The 17,488-nt window shown below is 41.0% G+C and overlaps 2 protein-coding genes across 5 annotated transcripts; one reads left to right on the forward strand and one right to left on the reverse strand.

Moving 5' to 3' along the window:
• Nucleotides 1-299: 299 nt before the first annotated feature.
• LOC311494616 (tyrosine-protein kinase STYK1) lies at nt 300-3,468 on the forward strand (the record flags this gene model as incomplete). Its single annotated transcript, XM_084553744.1, has 9 exons — nt 300-348; nt 494-634; nt 726-926; nt 1,028-1,209; nt 1,297-1,380; nt 1,607-1,824; nt 1,942-1,982; nt 2,166-2,262; nt 3,295-3,468. 9 exons carry the CDS (start codon nt 300-302, stop codon nt 3,464-3,466), a joined length of 1,185 nt encoding a protein of 394 aa, XP_084409870.1. The 3' UTR covers nt 3,467-3,468.
• A 120-nt stretch (nt 3,469-3,588) lies between these two features.
• Nucleotides 3,589-13,236, reverse strand: tmem269 (transmembrane protein 269). 4 transcript variants are annotated; one of them, XM_084553747.1, is made up of 7 exons: nt 13,104-13,236; nt 12,123-12,174; nt 8,803-11,385; nt 7,819-7,916; nt 6,696-6,839; nt 6,379-6,579; nt 3,589-5,650 (listed from the first exon to the last, which is right to left on the reverse strand). In XM_084553747.1, exons 3-7 carry the CDS (start codon nt 8,841-8,843, stop codon nt 5,541-5,543), a joined length of 594 nt encoding a protein of 197 aa, XP_084409873.1. In that variant the 5' UTR covers nt 8,844-11,385; nt 12,123-12,174; nt 13,104-13,236; the 3' UTR covers nt 3,589-5,540. The 4 variants fall into 4 exon arrangements, with proteins under 4 accessions (XP_084409873.1, XP_084409874.1, XP_084409871.1 ...); XM_084553748.1 differs by lacking the exon at nt 13,104-13,236 and adding an exon at nt 12,902-13,081; XM_084553745.1 differs by having other exon boundaries at nt 8,803-12,174.
• Nucleotides 13,237-17,488: the final 4,252 nt, after the last annotated feature.

Genomic DNA, 17,488 nt, shown 5'->3' on the forward strand with positions numbered 1-17,488 from the left:
CGATAACAGGCATGTTATTGTGATTATTCAACTTTGCCACTGCTGGTAGTTTTTACATTACAAGGCTGTGAATGTGTGCTCACTCACACATTGGGGTCTCTGGTGTCAGGTAGGAAAACTTTCCAGTCATTGGTAGTAATTTGACATTATTCAGTGTTTTTTTCCACCCATTTTACGTTACTTCACAGTTAATTTGACTCTACAGAGAGATAAGCTTCACTGGTGGCAACTTTTCAGTTTCTTCTCTGTCTATATGGTCTGCAGTTTCTCCCACATGTGAGAAATGCCAGCTGCTGCTCATGGACAGGGACACAGAATGTAGCAACGGTACATCACTCACTGCATGCTGTAAGTCTTACATATGTTGCCTTGCAAAGAGCGGGAAGACCCATCTGTTTTATCTGTATACGTGATGCTTAAACGTGTGGTCCCATGTTAAACAAATGAAAAAAATGGTAAAATGAACCTGCTTCTTCTTTCACTTGTCTCTTAGATGAGTCTTCAGGTCCACTTGCTGTCATTATAATCCCCTCTCTGTTGGCACTGAGCACAGTTTTAGTGGTGGCTCTGATTTTCTGCAGTTTCTATAAGAACAAACAAAGAGCACAGATGACCTCAGCTCATTTTACAGATGGTATGACTTGTTCTGCATCAGTGTCTGAGAATTATGCTCATGCTTATTTAGCTAGCAAACCTGCATCTCCTCCCTCTTGCGTTTTTAACAGGTCAGCATAGCGTATTTCTGACTACACCTTCTTTAGGCACTCCAAAGGTCCAGGCAGCCTTGCATTCCTGGGAAATCCCTGAAGAGTGTGCTCTCGAGGGGCTGGAGTTTTGGCAGACCGGTCGCTATGGCCCCATCTGTAAAGGTCTGCTGAAAGCCAGAGATAGAGCGTCCTCCACTGTGGTGGTTAAATCCCTCCGAGGTATAGCGTGAATTTGCTCCCAGCCCATGGTGATCATGGGTATTAAGGTTACCCATGCACGTACCCATTTATTTGGTTATTTTGATGTTAACTCCACATAGATGGTCCCAACCAGCCTGAAGCTAAGGAGTTTGTGGAGTGGCTCGTCTTCCACGCCAAAGTGTGTAAACATGAGAATGTGGTGCAGATGTTGTACTGTCAGACCAAGCGTCTGCCCATGTACCTGATCCTGGAGGCTTACAACCCAGGGAACCTCCTCCACTTCCTCTGGACACTCAGACATGTAAGCTTCAGTGCAAACCTTCTATTTGTTAATATGTTTCATCTCCAAAAGTTAAGTGTAATGACAAGGAATCCTTTTTAAATATAGAAGGATTCAAGCCCTGCAGATCAAGTGCAGGACTTCTCGGAAAGGTCTGTGTTTCTGGTGGCAAAGCAGGTTGCAGCTGGCCTGGTAGGTTTTTTTTAGTTTTTTGTCGGCCAATTATTTCCATCCAATGACTAGACCACAATGACTTCATTTTAGCTGTCATGCAGATGTCATTATGCGCTGCAGCACATCATGATGCATTTGTCATTTTTCCCATGGTATTGGCCAAAATGAGTTGTTTATCTTGAATTTTGAATAACCCCTGCGACTAAAGATTGATATGTCTGGCTGTCACTGGCTCCTCCCTCAGGATTACCTGATGTCAGAGCACAGGCTTGTGCATGGCGATGTTGCTGCCAGGAACATCTTAATTGGCCCAGGCCTCTCGGCTCGGGTGTCAGGGCTGGGTGTGGCATTTGCAGAACGCAAAATGGATTCAACAATTAGGCCGAGGGCAGCAGAGGTGCCCATCAAATGGCAGGCTCCGGAGAGGATTATGATGCAGCTCAGTATCGACAGGAGCGACGTGTAAGGGCAGAGTTATGGCTAGGGAAGCCAAACACACAGAGAAAACTTAGACTGTGCTGTTATTTATGACACGTTTAAATGAATATTGTTCAAACTAAAACATTTTTTATGCTCCAGGTGGTCGTTTGGAATCTTACTCTATGAAATGATCACCTTAGGTAAAGCACATTGTCTACATCTGTCCACAAATTAGTTAAAACCAGTCAGTTGTATTTCAGCTTTTCAGCTTAGCCTAAAGTTTCTCACAATCAGACCATCATCAACATCATATTAGCATTAGAATCGCATTCATCTATTCATAAATAATATATTTTTGGCTTTTTTTTGTTTTTTTCTCTCAGGCTCTCCTCCATATCCTGAGCTGGAGCCTCTGTCAGTGCTTCCAAAGATACAGGCGTCTTATCGAATGAAGAGACCAAAGGGTTGTGGAGGACCTTTGTGAGTACAATTCACAGGCCTGTATGACTGGAAATTGTGAACATGTTTGTGCTTAAGTCATAGTCAGTGACTCGCTGAAATGAGGATATTTTAAGAAGAAGCAGTCTGACATTTCAGGAAATAATACCTATTTAGAGGACAAGACTGATAACACAATCTCCACATATGTCCATTACACATGAAGTTACAGTTTCAAACACAGTCCAGATCCTAACGCAGACCCTGACGCTGCAGCCTGATGTGCACCCTCCCAGAAATGTAACTATGCATCACTGCGATGCAGAACACAAGAGCTGTGATTGGTCTACTGGGTAGTAGTGTATTTCTGCTTTACTATTTTCCGCCTGCTTCTCCATCGCCGCAATTTTCAAATTGATTATTCTGGATCGATAAAGATTGTTTTTGCCAAAATTCCGGCAAAAGTTTCAGTCGCCATTGTTGAATGCGAGGCAGGAAGTAGAAAGTGAAGCAGCAGAAATCAAAATTAACCCAACTGACAAGAATGGCGTGGGCTACGTGCGTAGGTTACGGCGTCTAGTCCAGCAGAGGCATAAACCGCGCTTGAGTCTTGTCACACGTCATTTACATGATGTTTAAAGTAGTTAAGTCTGACAACAGCCCCCAGTTCAAAATGAAAAGAGCTTATCTGTCTAGGAATGATAGAAGAAAGACAAGGAAAGAGGAAAAAGAGAAAAGAAAGCAAGTGATAAGTGAAGCAGATAATGACAATTAATAATAATAACTAAATAGCCAATTAAATGCTAACTATAAGGGAGAGACATTAGAATAAAATAACTTCCACTAGCACCACATTAGCTCGTTTGTTCTTTCTTTGACGGTTATAATGAGTCAGCTAGGGGACCAAAGTCTAGTGTGGAAGTATTGGCAAAGGACCCCAGTAGACTCCAGACTTGCCTCTGGTCCAAAGGCAACAAAATGGCTAAAGCTCACTGATCAACACATTTTACTGCATCTGAATGGGTTGAACACCATACCTTTTGTTTACATGTTAATTTTTCTGGATGCATTTAGGTATGACCTGATGAAGTACTGCTGGATGTGGAGTTTCAAAGACCGGCCGGCATTTTCTGCCATCATGAAGCTGCTTCAGTCGTCGCTGCACTTCGCTTCTACTAAACCTATTTGTGTTCCTGAGGTCATCGACACGAACGAGTATAACCAAAAGGCAGGGCTGCTCTCCTAGGCCCTTATAAAAAGTATGTCAACACTGCAAAAAAGAAAGCATATCATTAAATGGGAATTGTTTCTCAGATCAGTTTTCTATGGCATTTCAGCTAAGTGAACCAAGTGTATGGATTCTGTTGGTACATTGCTAGACATCTGATGGACAAGAAGAAGAAACTGAAGAGATTTTCACTTCAACATCGATGATGTGATAAATTAACAACAGAGACCAAATAATTTGGTTATTGCCTCTTTATTGTCAAAATGTACAGATTTAAAACCACAGATTGTATTACTCATGAAGCTCTTTTCCCACTTTTTTTCATCATTGGACAAAGTATAGATTTTGTATTTACAATGGTCTTGGCATGCATACATAACTGAGGCTTTACAGTTTGAAATCCAAAACAGTTACACAGGAAAGCCGAATGGAGTAGATTTGTGTTCAGTCTGTTTTTCATTCTGACTTTTACTACTTTTTTGGTCGTCATAAACCATGTTGAGAACTACAGTGGGTTTAAATCAGTACTGAACCAGAAGACTTTTTTTTTTCCCTTGAATAGTGACATTCTGCCCGACACCCTAAAAGAGCTCTGTAAGGCAGACTCATGTCAGTAACTCATAAACTGATAAAGCCATGGCTTCTAAAATCATCAGAATCACAGAGATTCAGCTTCAGGAGTTCACACACCTCTGAATACAAACTGGTTTTCAAAAGGTAGGAGGTGAATCAGAATTCAAACTAAATCAGAATTGAAATAAAAGTATGTCAGTAGTTTTAAAGGCAAAGAACAGACACATTCGCCTGTTTCTCTGTGCAATTATATTCATGTTTCTCAATAAATCAGATATAATCTCTCCATTTGTCACTCACAATGCAAACAGCTACACTCATTGTGAAACACAATGAGTGATGCCAAAAGTAGGTCCCTGCTGTAAAGAACTGCTCTACATAAAAAAAATGTCCTTCAGAAGTAATACTAGCCGAGTTAAAGAATACCAAAACACCTTTCCTCCATCAGCCACTGTCAGTTTCTGCAGCACCGTGGTTGTGATCACAGCTATGACTAGCTGCAGAGCAAAGTCATGCCACCAGGTGACATTTTTACCCACTAGATGGCAGACTAAGCAGGATGTGCGGCCTCAGCCATCCTTGATGGTAAACAGCCAGCGAATCACAAGAGGCAGAAAACTCCTATAGTAGTGCCGTTAGTGGGTTGCAATTTCCACTCATCACAACTTTTAAATTGATGTTAGAGCAGTTGTTCTGGCAAGTGACCGAAATCGCCGTGGTCTGAGGAGTACCATGAGATGCGATGGTGATCCAGTGTGGATTTCCTCCTGGTTTAAACCGATAATGCCTCTTAAAACAGAGGTACACGCTTGCAACGACCGCGTACAATCACACAGATAAGAAATATGGAAGTCGAACATTTTTTGGAAACAAAGCTAAAGGTCCTGGACACCAGATAAATGTGGCTGTGGTAAGTTTCAAATGAATAAAAACCATGCATTCAAACAGCAAATCAAATGATATGAACTACAGAATCAGCATGTTAATAAGTTTCCTGTGTGACACGGATGTAAGACACTTATGTCACATGGTGATTAAGGACGACTTTTAGGAAATCCTAGCCTGAACTCCATAAAGGCGAATTTATTCAAAATATATATATAGTCATTCCCTTTTAAATGATTTATTTTTATGTTATCCTGTAAAAGGATGTGGCCACATGTTCCCAGCACTGATCAAAGGTTGGATTAATATTGAAGAAGGGAGATTAAAACACAGTAAATCTGATGAAAACTGGATTCAGTGAAACTGCAACAAAGACACGAGACAGCATGAATGTTAACATTAAAATCGTCCTCCTAATCCCTTACTCTAACTCTCTTCAGTGTGGGTTCTCTCTCAAAGGCGTCACATCAAAATAAAGGTTAAATAGAGCGAGTGTTTTGCCTGTGATGCATGAGCATGTTTAGCTTGGATGCTCCGTGGAGGTGGGGAGCAGCAGCAGTCTGGGAGCCTCAGTACACCCAAGTGGGCCAGAGGTAAACCTATTTCAGAGTGTTGGACAGGGCCAGCACCCCTTTTACACTTTACTGCTCCAGAGGGATGTTGGAAACAAAATGTAGGAGACCGACCATAGCAGGTAGTACACGCAGGCAGGGGGGAATGAAGAGCAGAACAGCATGATGACTCCTGAAATTTAAAAAAAAGAAGAAGAAGAAAGGAGCTAAATGTGTGTACAAAAAGATATCCAATATCCAATCAAAAGTCTAAAAAAAAAAAAATGGTAATCTGCAGTTGGCACATGTGAGAATCAAGACTGCCTAGAAAAAGTATGCATGAAAATACATAAATAATAACTTGTTATTGGGCACATTGAAGAAGAGAGTTACATTTGAAACCATGAGGTGGTAAATGAATAAATGCTCCTGGGGGCATGTCAAAATGCTGTCCCACCATATTTATTTATCTGATATTTAACTGAATATAACAAAACTTGGGCCGAAGTAGTGAAATACCCATCCGACACTGTTATCCTTACCACTCCACCATCACAAAATGATTCAGACCGCAAGGAGTTTACAGGACTTTCTCATCCTGACAAACCAGGACCTTGTTTCTGGAAAGACTCATCATGTCTGAGCTGTTCAAATGTCATGAATTCACACTGTAGCAGCCACAAACTAAATTCCACTTCCCCATGTACTGGAATTAAGAGAAATATTTCCTCACGATTTGGGTGACATTGCTCTCATCTTGAGCGTTTATTATAAATTCTATCTGTTAAGTCTAATTTGAACATAATCACGGCCATAAATTGTAAACTGTGTCTGTTATTTCTCAACACTTGTGCTCTCATCCAAAAGAGAACATGCAGATATATCCATTTTTTTTTTTATTATTATTTTAAATTACTGTACCTCCAGCATAGACTGCTTTCTTCCAGGCCTGAGACTCCAGCACTCTATCATGAGGGTAGAAGTTCTGACTGATCATGAAAAGGATCATGGCCACTGCGATGACCCGCAGCATGGCCAAGTTTCCCCCTGACAGCAAAGAGGCGCTGGCCAGGATAGCAGACGAGTAAATGCAGGGCAGGCCGCGGTACATGAACGGGATCCCTGTGGATTAATAATAGGTTAATAGAACTGAATTAAACCTGTAATAATGAGTAAAGTGAAAAGACAGACTCAAGTGAAAAGGCCATCATACAATATGAAGATGTTTTGGAACTCACCACTTGAGAAGAAACAGAGGCGGACAAAAACCGACAGCACGTAACACATGCACAGGATGTTGTCCAGCAGGTCAGATGTCCTTAGAAGCAACGATGTCGCAATCCCAAAGGTTGTGAAGTCAGCAAAGTCATCAAGTTTTGCCCCTAATTGTGGTAAAGGAAGGTATGAATTGATGACATGTCTGTACCAAAAACATTGTGTTTTAAATAACATGCTACCGTTATATATTACTTCCATTCCAACATACTCTGGTCATGAGTTCACATTCTCTCTCCATCAGTGTGACTGCCAGCATTACAGATAGCGGTGTGGTGCACGTACATGCAAAAATCTCAAAGTGGAAACTTCAGTGTCAGCCCAACGGGCGGCCATTCTATAAACAACATTCTCCACCGCCTCGTCTCTTTATCCCTCAGGAGCATGGATCATGTTTTCAGCAGATGAGGATGAGGTGATTCAGGCCGCGGCTCAAACGAACGAGGTGGAATTCCACAGGCCAGGGTCAACAATTTTAGCAATTTCAGATATGCAGAGAACCCAAAGCAACGGGATACAATAGACAATTGGAGCGTGATCCCGTGGAATTAGGCTGCTTAATCAGAAAGTGATTGTTCATTTGACAAAATACGCGGGGGTGGAGGTCAACATCATCCACCTGCAAAGTCATGCAGAAAAAGCCTGTCGAGACACAAAGCCCTCTGAAATGTGAAGCCAACAATGTATTGTGATGCACCTGGGAGCTATTTTAGGCTTCTGAGAAAATGTCAACTTGCATGCTGAAAAATGCTAAAGCTATGTGTACCTCCTGATTTACCAGAAAGGGTAGTGTGATCCTTTGAAAACAACCAACAGTGTTATTTGAATGTCTTTGGAATATACCAGAAATGGCTAAAAGAAAGTGACAACTAAAATGACGTTAAATAAAATAAGTATGATATGTCTTTTTAAAACTCTGGAAGACTAACTATAGCTTTAGGAGTTTCTTTCTAATGGTCCTTTTTGTTTATGACTTGGTGCAGCCAAATTAGAAATTGTGGACAAAAGACTGCGCAGCTAGCCCTGCCAACACCCCAGCTGAAGTTTATCTTTGGTAAGAGCCACTGAACACAACACTCCACTTACCCAGTGCAGAGCAGGCACCCAGTCGCCTGGCAACTGCTCCATCTGCCAAATCCAGCAGATAGCCAATCAGGACGAGCCAACATGCAGCATGATGGTGCCTGGACAAAACAAGCGAGTGTTAGGTTGAGCTATTTGATGACAGCAACCCTTTTCACGGGGCAAAATATCTGCGAGTCCTTGCCAGTGGAAAAGGCAAGTGGAAACTAACGCTGGCCTCAACAGTGTCAAAACAACAGATAAAAAAAAAAAAAAGTGTTGTTCTCTTACAGGGAACTGCAGTCTTTGAGTTTCTTGACTTGCCTGTGAATCTTTAGACTAAACTAAGACAGAAAACCCAATACAGCAAATAAATTTCCCTTGGAGGCATTAGAACTAGTTTGAGAACCCTATATTCAAATTCAAAATTTAGTCTATATATATTTATATGAGGAAACTTTGGCTTAAATGTCTGTCTCTCTGTGTTAGCCCTGCGATAGGCTGGTGACCTCTCCAGGGTGTACCCCCGCCTCTCGCCCGATGACAGCTGGGATAGGCTCCAACCCCCCTGCGACCCTTCACAGGACAAGCGCTTACAGAAGATGAAGAACTTTGGCTTAACTAGCAGGGAAGAACCACCCAACACTGCCATCCTTACCACTAAACAAAGGGGATTTAAATTGAAAAGAGATTACAGGGACTTCCTTATCCTGATAAACTTTGTTTCTAAAAAGACTCAAACTAAATTACACTATCCTATGCACTGGCATTGGGGAAATAGTTATGATTTGAATGGATTTGCCCTCATCTTGATGGTTTATTATTACGTCAGTCTATTAAATCTAATTTGAAAAGGGTTAGGGTTAGATAACCTTACTCGTAAACTGTGTCTCTCATATTTTGGCATTCATCCTGGTCATCATTGCCACCAGGAGGCCAGGCGTATTGTAAAACACAGATGCTGTCGTAAAATTGTCGCATTTATTTGATTTACCATCGTTCACTCACCCGTTCAGACTGCTGAGAATGGAGGCCATGCCCATGACCATGTTGGCAACTGACAGAGCATTGGCAGCATTTTTGCGTGCAAACTCCTTGATCTGAAGTCCCGTGGCCTGATCACTCAGGAAGAGCTTGTTGGTACACTGGAAGAAACCTGAGACCAAGCAACAGCTGCAGTTAGTAGTTGTCTGTGTTTGATAAACAACCTCTGCTGTGGTTTAAGAACAAACCTAAACCCCTACTGCGGTAGGATGACCTCACCGGCCGACCTTTTCTTTTCATGCATGGGTCTGTATGGGACTTGTCTACTAATTGTATCTCAGTTTGGGTCAAGCTTAAGTTGGCGTGTAAAAAGTTCTGATATTTGTTTGAATTATTTAGACATACCAGTCGTTACTGATTAAACATTTTATACACCATCCACCATATGTATCATATATTGTGTTTTTTTTCTTTTTACTGTATTTAAAGAAAAATAATACTCAAAACGTATTCCCCCGTCTTATGTAAAAGAAATATCACTTACCAAGACGCGTGTTTTTTGGACCGAGACCAACCTTACGATTCATTCATCCCTTTTCAGATCACTAAAATGCATTTGTTACTTTACATTCATTCAGTCAGGGGTGCGCAGCCTACATCATGCAACATTAGTGAAGGCTTCTTTATCTATTTCTTACATCATCAGTTATTTCTATGCAGTGATCATATTACACATCATTTAACCGTTACTTCAAAACAGCCACAGTGACATGCAGTATCAGTATCAACAGGTAGTATTTGGAAATGAAAAACAAATATAGAAATAATCAAAAATACACAATATCTGAACAGGATGCATGTGAAGTGTTAGCACTCAAATGTGAGCTCATCGGGGGTCAAGTACACACAAATGCTGGTGTGGGGGGGGGGGACAAGCTATGGACATATAGGAGACTACCACATACACCACTGGCTACTGGTGAGGGTGAGTCGGACCTACTGCATTGACACATACCAGACGTGAGATCAATTATTAGCCTGTTTACTCAGACCAAATAAAGTGCCCTGAAACAAGGACATGGCAGCAGCACTCGCTAAGTAGCTAACGGTTCAGATCTATTATTACCACTGCAGCCCAGGCTTTAATGCAGATAAATGCAGACAAACCTACAACTTCACCTGCTTTTCCTTGTTCTTACATTCAATGACTTTATACTTGTATTCAATAAGGTTGTATCGTAAGTAGTATATTATACAGCGTATAATAGTAGTATTTTTATACAGTGCCGGAAAAATGCATTAGTTGGTGCTAAACTCATACTTAACTCTCAGAAACAACATTTAACGCAAAACAAAGTCAACCTGAGTAAACCTGAGTATTTATTGAAGCAAAAAGAATAAAATAATGCCCCTTTTCAAATGAATACCTGGTTGGGGTACTTTTACCAAACCAAACGCTTCGGTCAACTCACTGGCCCACTCTTCCCTGCAGGACCGCTTCAGCCACAGAGGGTTTGTGAGCATGAACGGCTCTTTTCGGGTCCCAACGGGGTTCATTTCTAGACTATGACTCGGCCACACATTTGATCTATTTGGAGCAGTTTAAGGTGACTTATTATCTAGCCTGATCTTATTATCTTGCTGCCAAGCCTATAACTCATAGACCGATGATCTGATGTTCTTTCTTTCAGAAAGCAATGGCAAGTTGCCACGCAGCTGTGTTTTGATCTCTTCCGATTTCTTGGTTGGAGCTGAAATTTTGTGCGCTCAGCTGCTTTACTATTTTTACAAGTCATCTCCATTTGAAGACGACCTGGATCTATGCGGAATAGTTTGGCAATGCTTCCCATGCTTTATCTTTATGACACTACAACTGTAAGCCAACTTCACGCTTCTGAAACAGCTGCAAGGAGTTATGTTTAGTAACTAAAGTAACTAAGCATTTAGTAATTAAATAAACAATTAAGTGGGTATTAGACATACCCTTTGCTTCAATAAATACTATATATATATATATATATATATATATATATATACACACACACACACACTATTATTTAAAACCTGTACTTTGTCTTTACTCAGGTTGTCTCTGTTTTATGACATGTCCTGTTTAGAAGAGATGGCAGTTTTGTATGAGGTACACACGAGCAGAATAAATCAAGACAAGGTCATCTACTTTTGGTCAGCACTGCATCTTTACTTGAAGAGCAAATTATAAAGCTATCATCATAACAACGTGACATGCTTGGTTGTAGTGGTGAGATAAAACATTTTTTGCAAAAGATAGACTCCCTATCTCAGAAAGATGGGATGACTGCTGACACTACCTCACTCCAGTCAAAAAACGCCCTACAAATCGGTAAATCTTTTTTTTTTTTTTTTTTTGTATAAAGACAAATATCTATATCTTTGTTTTCTCTGAGCCACTTCCCTTGTGAGCTTATCGTTTTCTCTCAAGTCATAGTGCTGTCCAAGACAGTATGCACACATGATGACCTGCAAAATTTAAATATTTTCCAAATGTTGCAGTAGCAACCCTTCAAGTGTCTTTCACCCTGAACTTCCTGTGATTCCAAAGCCAGGCGAGTTCAAGAGACTCTTCATCTGAAAGAAAACAGCGTATGAGACACAGCAGAAAGCCAACAACAACTTGCACTTTTACTTAACAGCATGCGTTTTACTTCTTATTATTATGTACTTTAGCACAGCTCACCACCTGGCATTTGAGTTACTACCTGAAGACTTCTCACAGGAAAACACGGAGCATCGGTTAACGCAGATACCATTCTGCAGTTAATGTGAAAATCACACTGCCAAGCCGGGTGTATCATCAAATTTTTTAACTTTTCCCTCAGTGAATACCAATAAAGAGCCACACATCATGAAGCTCCATGAAGCCAAAAGGCTATGGGGTTGCAGATCCTACAGTAAAGTTTTACTCTGACCACTTAATGCACCGTCTTGGTCGCTAATAAGAAGAGAATAAAACCAGAGCCAGGCACACTGTAAGTTTCAAGCAGGTCTCTGTTTCTGGATTGCTGCCTAATGAGTACAAAGCATGATGGGAAGTCCCTTGTTATGTAACACCCTACTATGTTACCTGGTAACCACTAAAAAAGACTAAATGAAAAGGCAAACTCACATCTCCCCAGCAGGGACAATCTGAAGTAAATTTACTGCACAATTTAAACAACTTACATTTAGAGTGTTCCCTTGCAAAGCAACATTAAATAGCAATTAATTATTAATAATTATTAAAACATTATGTTTTCCTGCACCCATGCTCATGTAGGTGTACAGTAATCCAGGAGATAAGATGAGACTGAGAAAGAAGTACCTACCAGAGGAGGGATTCAGGAGGATCATGATTGTCTCTGGCTCACAAAACAACAGCTGAAAGAAAAAATATTTTGCATGTCATACACAAGAGTTTAAATTATAGGCTATGGCAAAATAGATATATTGAAATTACATATACCATTCCACAAATAGCCCTTGATAAGACTTTACGTCCGTTTTGGCAACCATATACTACATTTAAAAACACGCTGCAGCGTAAATATGTGCCTTTAAGGAAATACTTCAACGATATGGCTGATGAGCAGGTTATTTATTTATTTAAAGCGTACGTCCTGTGCGCAGCAACTCGTGGCTCCTGCATCACTCGTCTGTCTTTTCATTCATTCTTGATTTAAGCACATCTTGAAAATCTCAAATATATAACACGTTTCCGGCCGCAAAATCTGAAAAAATTTGTAGAAACGCCTTTAAAAATGTTAGGATTCCCTTTCGTATTTACAAAACCGTTTGCTGGTTTACCATTACAGATGCTCAGCTGGGGCCTCAGTGCGCACCACTCTTCTAAACGTATCCAGTGCGCCACACGGTCGTTATCTTTACAGAATTTAAATGCATCCTCGGATGCATGTGAACAGCGAGCCGAGTAATAGGTGCACAGTTAGATTTTTGGAACATCCCACCATGTTTATAAAGACAATTTGAGGGAACGCCGCAACTGCGTCACAGCCAAATGATCGGACAAATCCGGGACTAAATTGCATTCTGAATTACCCATTCACCTCCGACGTGAAGACACGGATGCCAAAGCTTCTCGTCTTACCTGGAAGGAGCTCCACAGATTACTTAGTCTACGCAAAATCAAACGTTGAACACTTATAAACCCTCGCGCAGGCTACGCGGCGGATTTTAATGTCTACCTTTTTTTTTTTTTTTTTGTCCCTTTTCTTATTGACGCCGACAAATTACCGACTTGCGCGTTTCAGGTTGCGGCGTTATCAGTGTCACAGCGTGTGGCAGGTTACCTGTCAACTTCACAGCCGCTATTTCACCGCGTCCTTTTAAAGTCCTACGATAAATCCGCTGGAATATTCCACCGGAAATGACGCCTCCACCGCTTCCAGCGTTTTCTGTTGGACAGTTCTTTGATGGCCACCGCTAGAGTGGATGTAAACCGAGGACAAAGGGTGCAGAAATGCTTGTAGACTGAAGGAATTACACATTTTATCATTCATTTTTAAGGTATTAACACAGAACAGCAGGGAGCCTCTATCTCCCTAAAAGGAGCGAGGTGACGAGTAAAATGTATCATGAATGTTAAAACCATTAGGTGACAGCTGAGCATCACTGGAGTCCCTGAGAAATACATAAAACACATTTTAGCAGTACCAGTATTTTGCACTATTCTCCACGTTGCTTGTGTTGCGATTTCAGACAATTATATTTCATTTCAGAAACATTTGTTTTGCATCTTCATGAATATTTAACACTCCTGCATAATTAATGAGCTGGACAATAAATTATAAGGTGCAAGTAGTGGTGTCTGTGAAGGTTCTCAGTCATCCAGGTCTTTAACCGTTCTTTAACGTTTTTTGGATACAAGAAAGTGGTATTTATTTTTTTCTTGTCGTGTAATTACATGATAAATAGAATAGCACATTTAGGAATCCAGTTTTGCAGCCAAGTAAACACTCTTTTTTGTCAGCATTAGTGTAAACAAATTCATTCTAATATAAGATTCCTGCACAAAGTCCCCTTCCATGACTGTCATAAGTTTCGGATTACGTTGAAACAATGTCATCAATCATCTGTGCGGTCATTTTGGAGGAGATAGTTTGTGGTGATTTTAAACTGGATTCAGTTAAACACAAAAGTATTTAGACTAAAATGGGATTGTCGAAATAATAGCAAATGTGTCGGCAATAGTAACCACAGTCTTCAACGTGAAAACGCAGTTGAATCAACAGCTCTCTATTTTAAGCAAATTCTAAATATCGTGGCACCACAAACTGCATCCTCCAAAATGATCATACAGTTGAATTACCACCTTTCCCACACTGTTTCAACATAAACTGGATCGTCATGAAAGGGGATTTATGTGCAGGACTGTTATTTTAGAATGCATTGGCTTTCATCAGTGTGTCTAATGAGCTGACAAGTGAGTGTACAGAAGCTATCTTCATGAAGGGAGTATCAATGACACAACATTACTGGAATCTGCCCATCTCATGCAGATACTCTTGTTCATACAGAGAAGTATAAACAAACTGCTTCTCACATCCAAAATGACTCAGACTCGTGAAATGATCGTATGTGAATCAGTCAGACCACTGGTGTAGTCAAGGGTATACGCAGGTATTCGGTGTATACGTATACCCACTTCTAAATCCCCCCTGATGCGGCTAGTATTCGCTGCCAGGGCCTTCACTGATTAACCTGGTTAACTTTAGACACGAGGACTAATGAGACAATCGGAGGCAGAGTAGGGCGGGGGGTGCGCTGACCACCTCTGGAACCTGATTGGACACCTCAGGTTCCAGTACCACTCCAGTTGATTGACAGGTATGGGGCCATTATTGTAGCAAAACTATCTGCAAATGTGTATTTCAATCCGTGTGTGTGTAACTAGATTTGCAAAAGTGTAAAAAAAAATCCGTGTGTGTAACCAGATTTGCAAATGTGTAAAAAAAATATGTGTCTGTAACTAGATTTGCAAATGTGTAAAAAAAAAACGTGTGTGTAACCAGATTTGCAAATGTGTAAAAAAAAAAAACGCAAATGCTATCGATCTGTATGCGTAGACAAATCTGTAAATTTGTGATCTGTAAATATCTGGCCTCTCCATTGGATGTGTTCTTACACGTGACTTTTGCTACACTTCTGCCGCAGCAGATCCGCAAATGCGTGTGGAGATTTGTCTGTGTGCCTCCGTAGCTATACAGCTACATACCACCAGTGGGCGCTAGGCTAGCACCCAATGATATTAGTTACCGGCTACCTGGGCTGGCTGGTACCACAGACTGTATGGCTGGGACGAACAGTGGTCCCGATCCCGATGCAATGGAGGCTGGGTGGCGTGCTGTAACTACATAACATTGTTTTAAACTACTCACAACATAACTGCTCACACATGATGCCAACAGTTACACTGTGCAAGTAGGTTAAAGTTATGAAATACTAACGTCACGTTAGCCTGAAGCTACAGTCATGGACGAAAGTATTGGCACCCCTGGAACTTTTCCAGAAAATGCACCATTTCTCCCAGAAAAGTGTTGAAATTACAAATGTTTTGGTATACACGTTTATTTCCTTTAAGTGCATTGGGACAACACAAAAAAGCAGAAGAAAAAAGCCAAAGTTGACATAATTTTACACAAAACTCAAAAATTGACTGGACAAAATCATTGGCACCCTATTAAAACTGTGGGTAAAGAATTTCATTTCAGGCATGTCATCCTCATTTAAACTCACCTGTGGCAAGTAACAGGTGCTGGCAATATAGAAATCAAAACTGAAGCCAGTTGGAATGTATAAAAGTTGACTCAACCTTTGTGTTGTTTGCCTGTGTATGCCACACCAAGCATGGAGAAGAGAAAGAAGAGCCGAGAATTGTCTGAGGACTTAAGAAGCAAAATTGTGGAAAAATATCAACAATCTCAAGGTTACAAGTCAATCTCCAGAGATCTTAAAGTTCCTTTGTCAACTGTGCGCAATATAATCAAGAAGTTTTTAACCCATGGAACTGTGGCAAATCTCCCTGGACGTGGACGAAAGAGAAAAATTGATGCAAGAATGCAACGCAGGATTGTTCGAATGGTGGATAAACAACCTCAGTCAACTTCCACACAGATTCAGGCTGTCTTGCAGACTCAGGGTGCAACGGTGTCAGCTCGAACAATACGTCGTCGTCTGAATGAGATGAAGCGCTATGGCAGGAGACCGAGGAGAACCCCACTTCTGACACAGAGGCATAAAAAAGCAAGACTGCAGTTTGCAAGAACATACCTGAGTATGCCTCAATCCTTCTGGGACAATGTTTTGTGGACAGATGAGACTAAGGTAGAGCTTTTCAGCAAAGCACGTCATTCTACTGTTTACAGAAAACCGAATGAGGCCTACAAAGAAAAGAACACGGTACCTACAGTCAAATACGGTGGGGGTTCAAAGATGTTTTGGGGTTGTTTTGCTGCCTCTGGGACTGGGTGCATTGATTGTGTGCAAGGAATCATGAAATCTGGAGACTATCAAAACATTCTGGCCCGTAATGTAGGGCCTAGTGTCAGAAAGCTGGGTCTGCATCAGAGGTCATGGGTGTTCCAGCAGGACAATGATCCAAAACACACCTCACAAAGCACCCAGAAATGGTTGGAGACAAAGCGCTGGAGAATTCTGAAGTGGCCAGCAATGAGTCCGGATCTAAATCCCATAGAACACCTATGGAAAGATCTAAAAATTGCTGTTGCGAGAAGGCACCCTTCAAATCTGAGAGACCTGGAACAGTTTGCAAAAGAAGAGTGGTCCAAAATTCCAGTTGAGAGGTGTAAGAAACTTGTTGATGGTTATAGGAAGCGATTGGTTTCAGTTATTTTGTCCAAAGGGTGTGTAGGGTAGTCTACACCTTTTTAAATGTCTCGTTAGGGCACCACCTCCTGTTATCGTAGGAAGAACACGGTTTAAATCAATTTATCAGTCTCAATTAAATAATTTGCATATCTGAAGGAGTGAATCCTTTACTACAATTTGTACCAGTCATTCTCTGCCGTAAAATAACATCACAAACAACTTCTTAAGTGTGAACAAATATTTATTTAATAAAGTGACAACTATGAATAAATGAGGGACTAATAGAATATAGGAGTGTAATCAAATGAACGAATATAATAAGGTATGAAATAGTTAATTTCTGGAGCGATGGTGTAGATGGAGATGTTTAAGTCCTAAACTAAAGGGAATAGATTTGATACCTAATCTAATCAATCTTCTCTAAAAGATGTTAGTAGGGAGTTTCAAAGTAGTGACACCAACTCTTTGTCTTAAGCGGTAGGAACGATTCAGCCTACTTTTGTAGAGTCTTCTCGGCGTCGGTGATGGCGGAGCGTCGGTGTGACGACGTGGTGACGAAGCGGCCCAGCTGATGCAGGTCTCTCTTGGACCGGTAGATAGGACTTGTTGCTTGATCTGCAACTCCAACACCCAGCTTTGCTTGAGAGCGCTGTAGGTGTTCAGTCAAAGGCAGTAGATGACACCTGGCAATGTCTTTGTGTTTGAAGAAAGAAGTCGGATCGTCACGTCTTCTTGATGTCGTTGCTATGGCAACAGCTTCTTGATTTCTTGATCCGTCGAAGAGATTGGGTCTTTCTCTGATATCCCAGCTGACTAAGCTGGCTAACTTAAACGATGTTGGTTAGTA

This window comes from Chelon labrosus, assembly GCF_963514085.1.
Source record: "Chelon labrosus genome assembly, chromosome: 10".
Taxonomy (NCBI): domain Eukaryota; kingdom Metazoa; phylum Chordata; class Actinopteri; order Mugiliformes; family Mugilidae; genus Chelon; species Chelon labrosus.

Bases quoted from the DNA above. Each gene is read 5' to 3' on its own strand.
- tmem269 (XM_084553747.1), bottom strand. From the start codon at position 8,843: ATGGTCATGGGCATGGCCTCCATTCTCAGCAGTCTGAACGG. The intron at 6,840-7,818 runs GTAAGTGGAGTG...TACCACAATTAG, and splicing joins GGGTGCCTGCTCTGCACTGG to GGGCAAAACTTGATGACTTT. The intron at 5,651-6,378 runs GTACAGTAATTT...TTTAAATTTCAG, and splicing joins GAAAGCAGTCTATGCTGGAG to GAGTCATCATGCTGTTCTGC.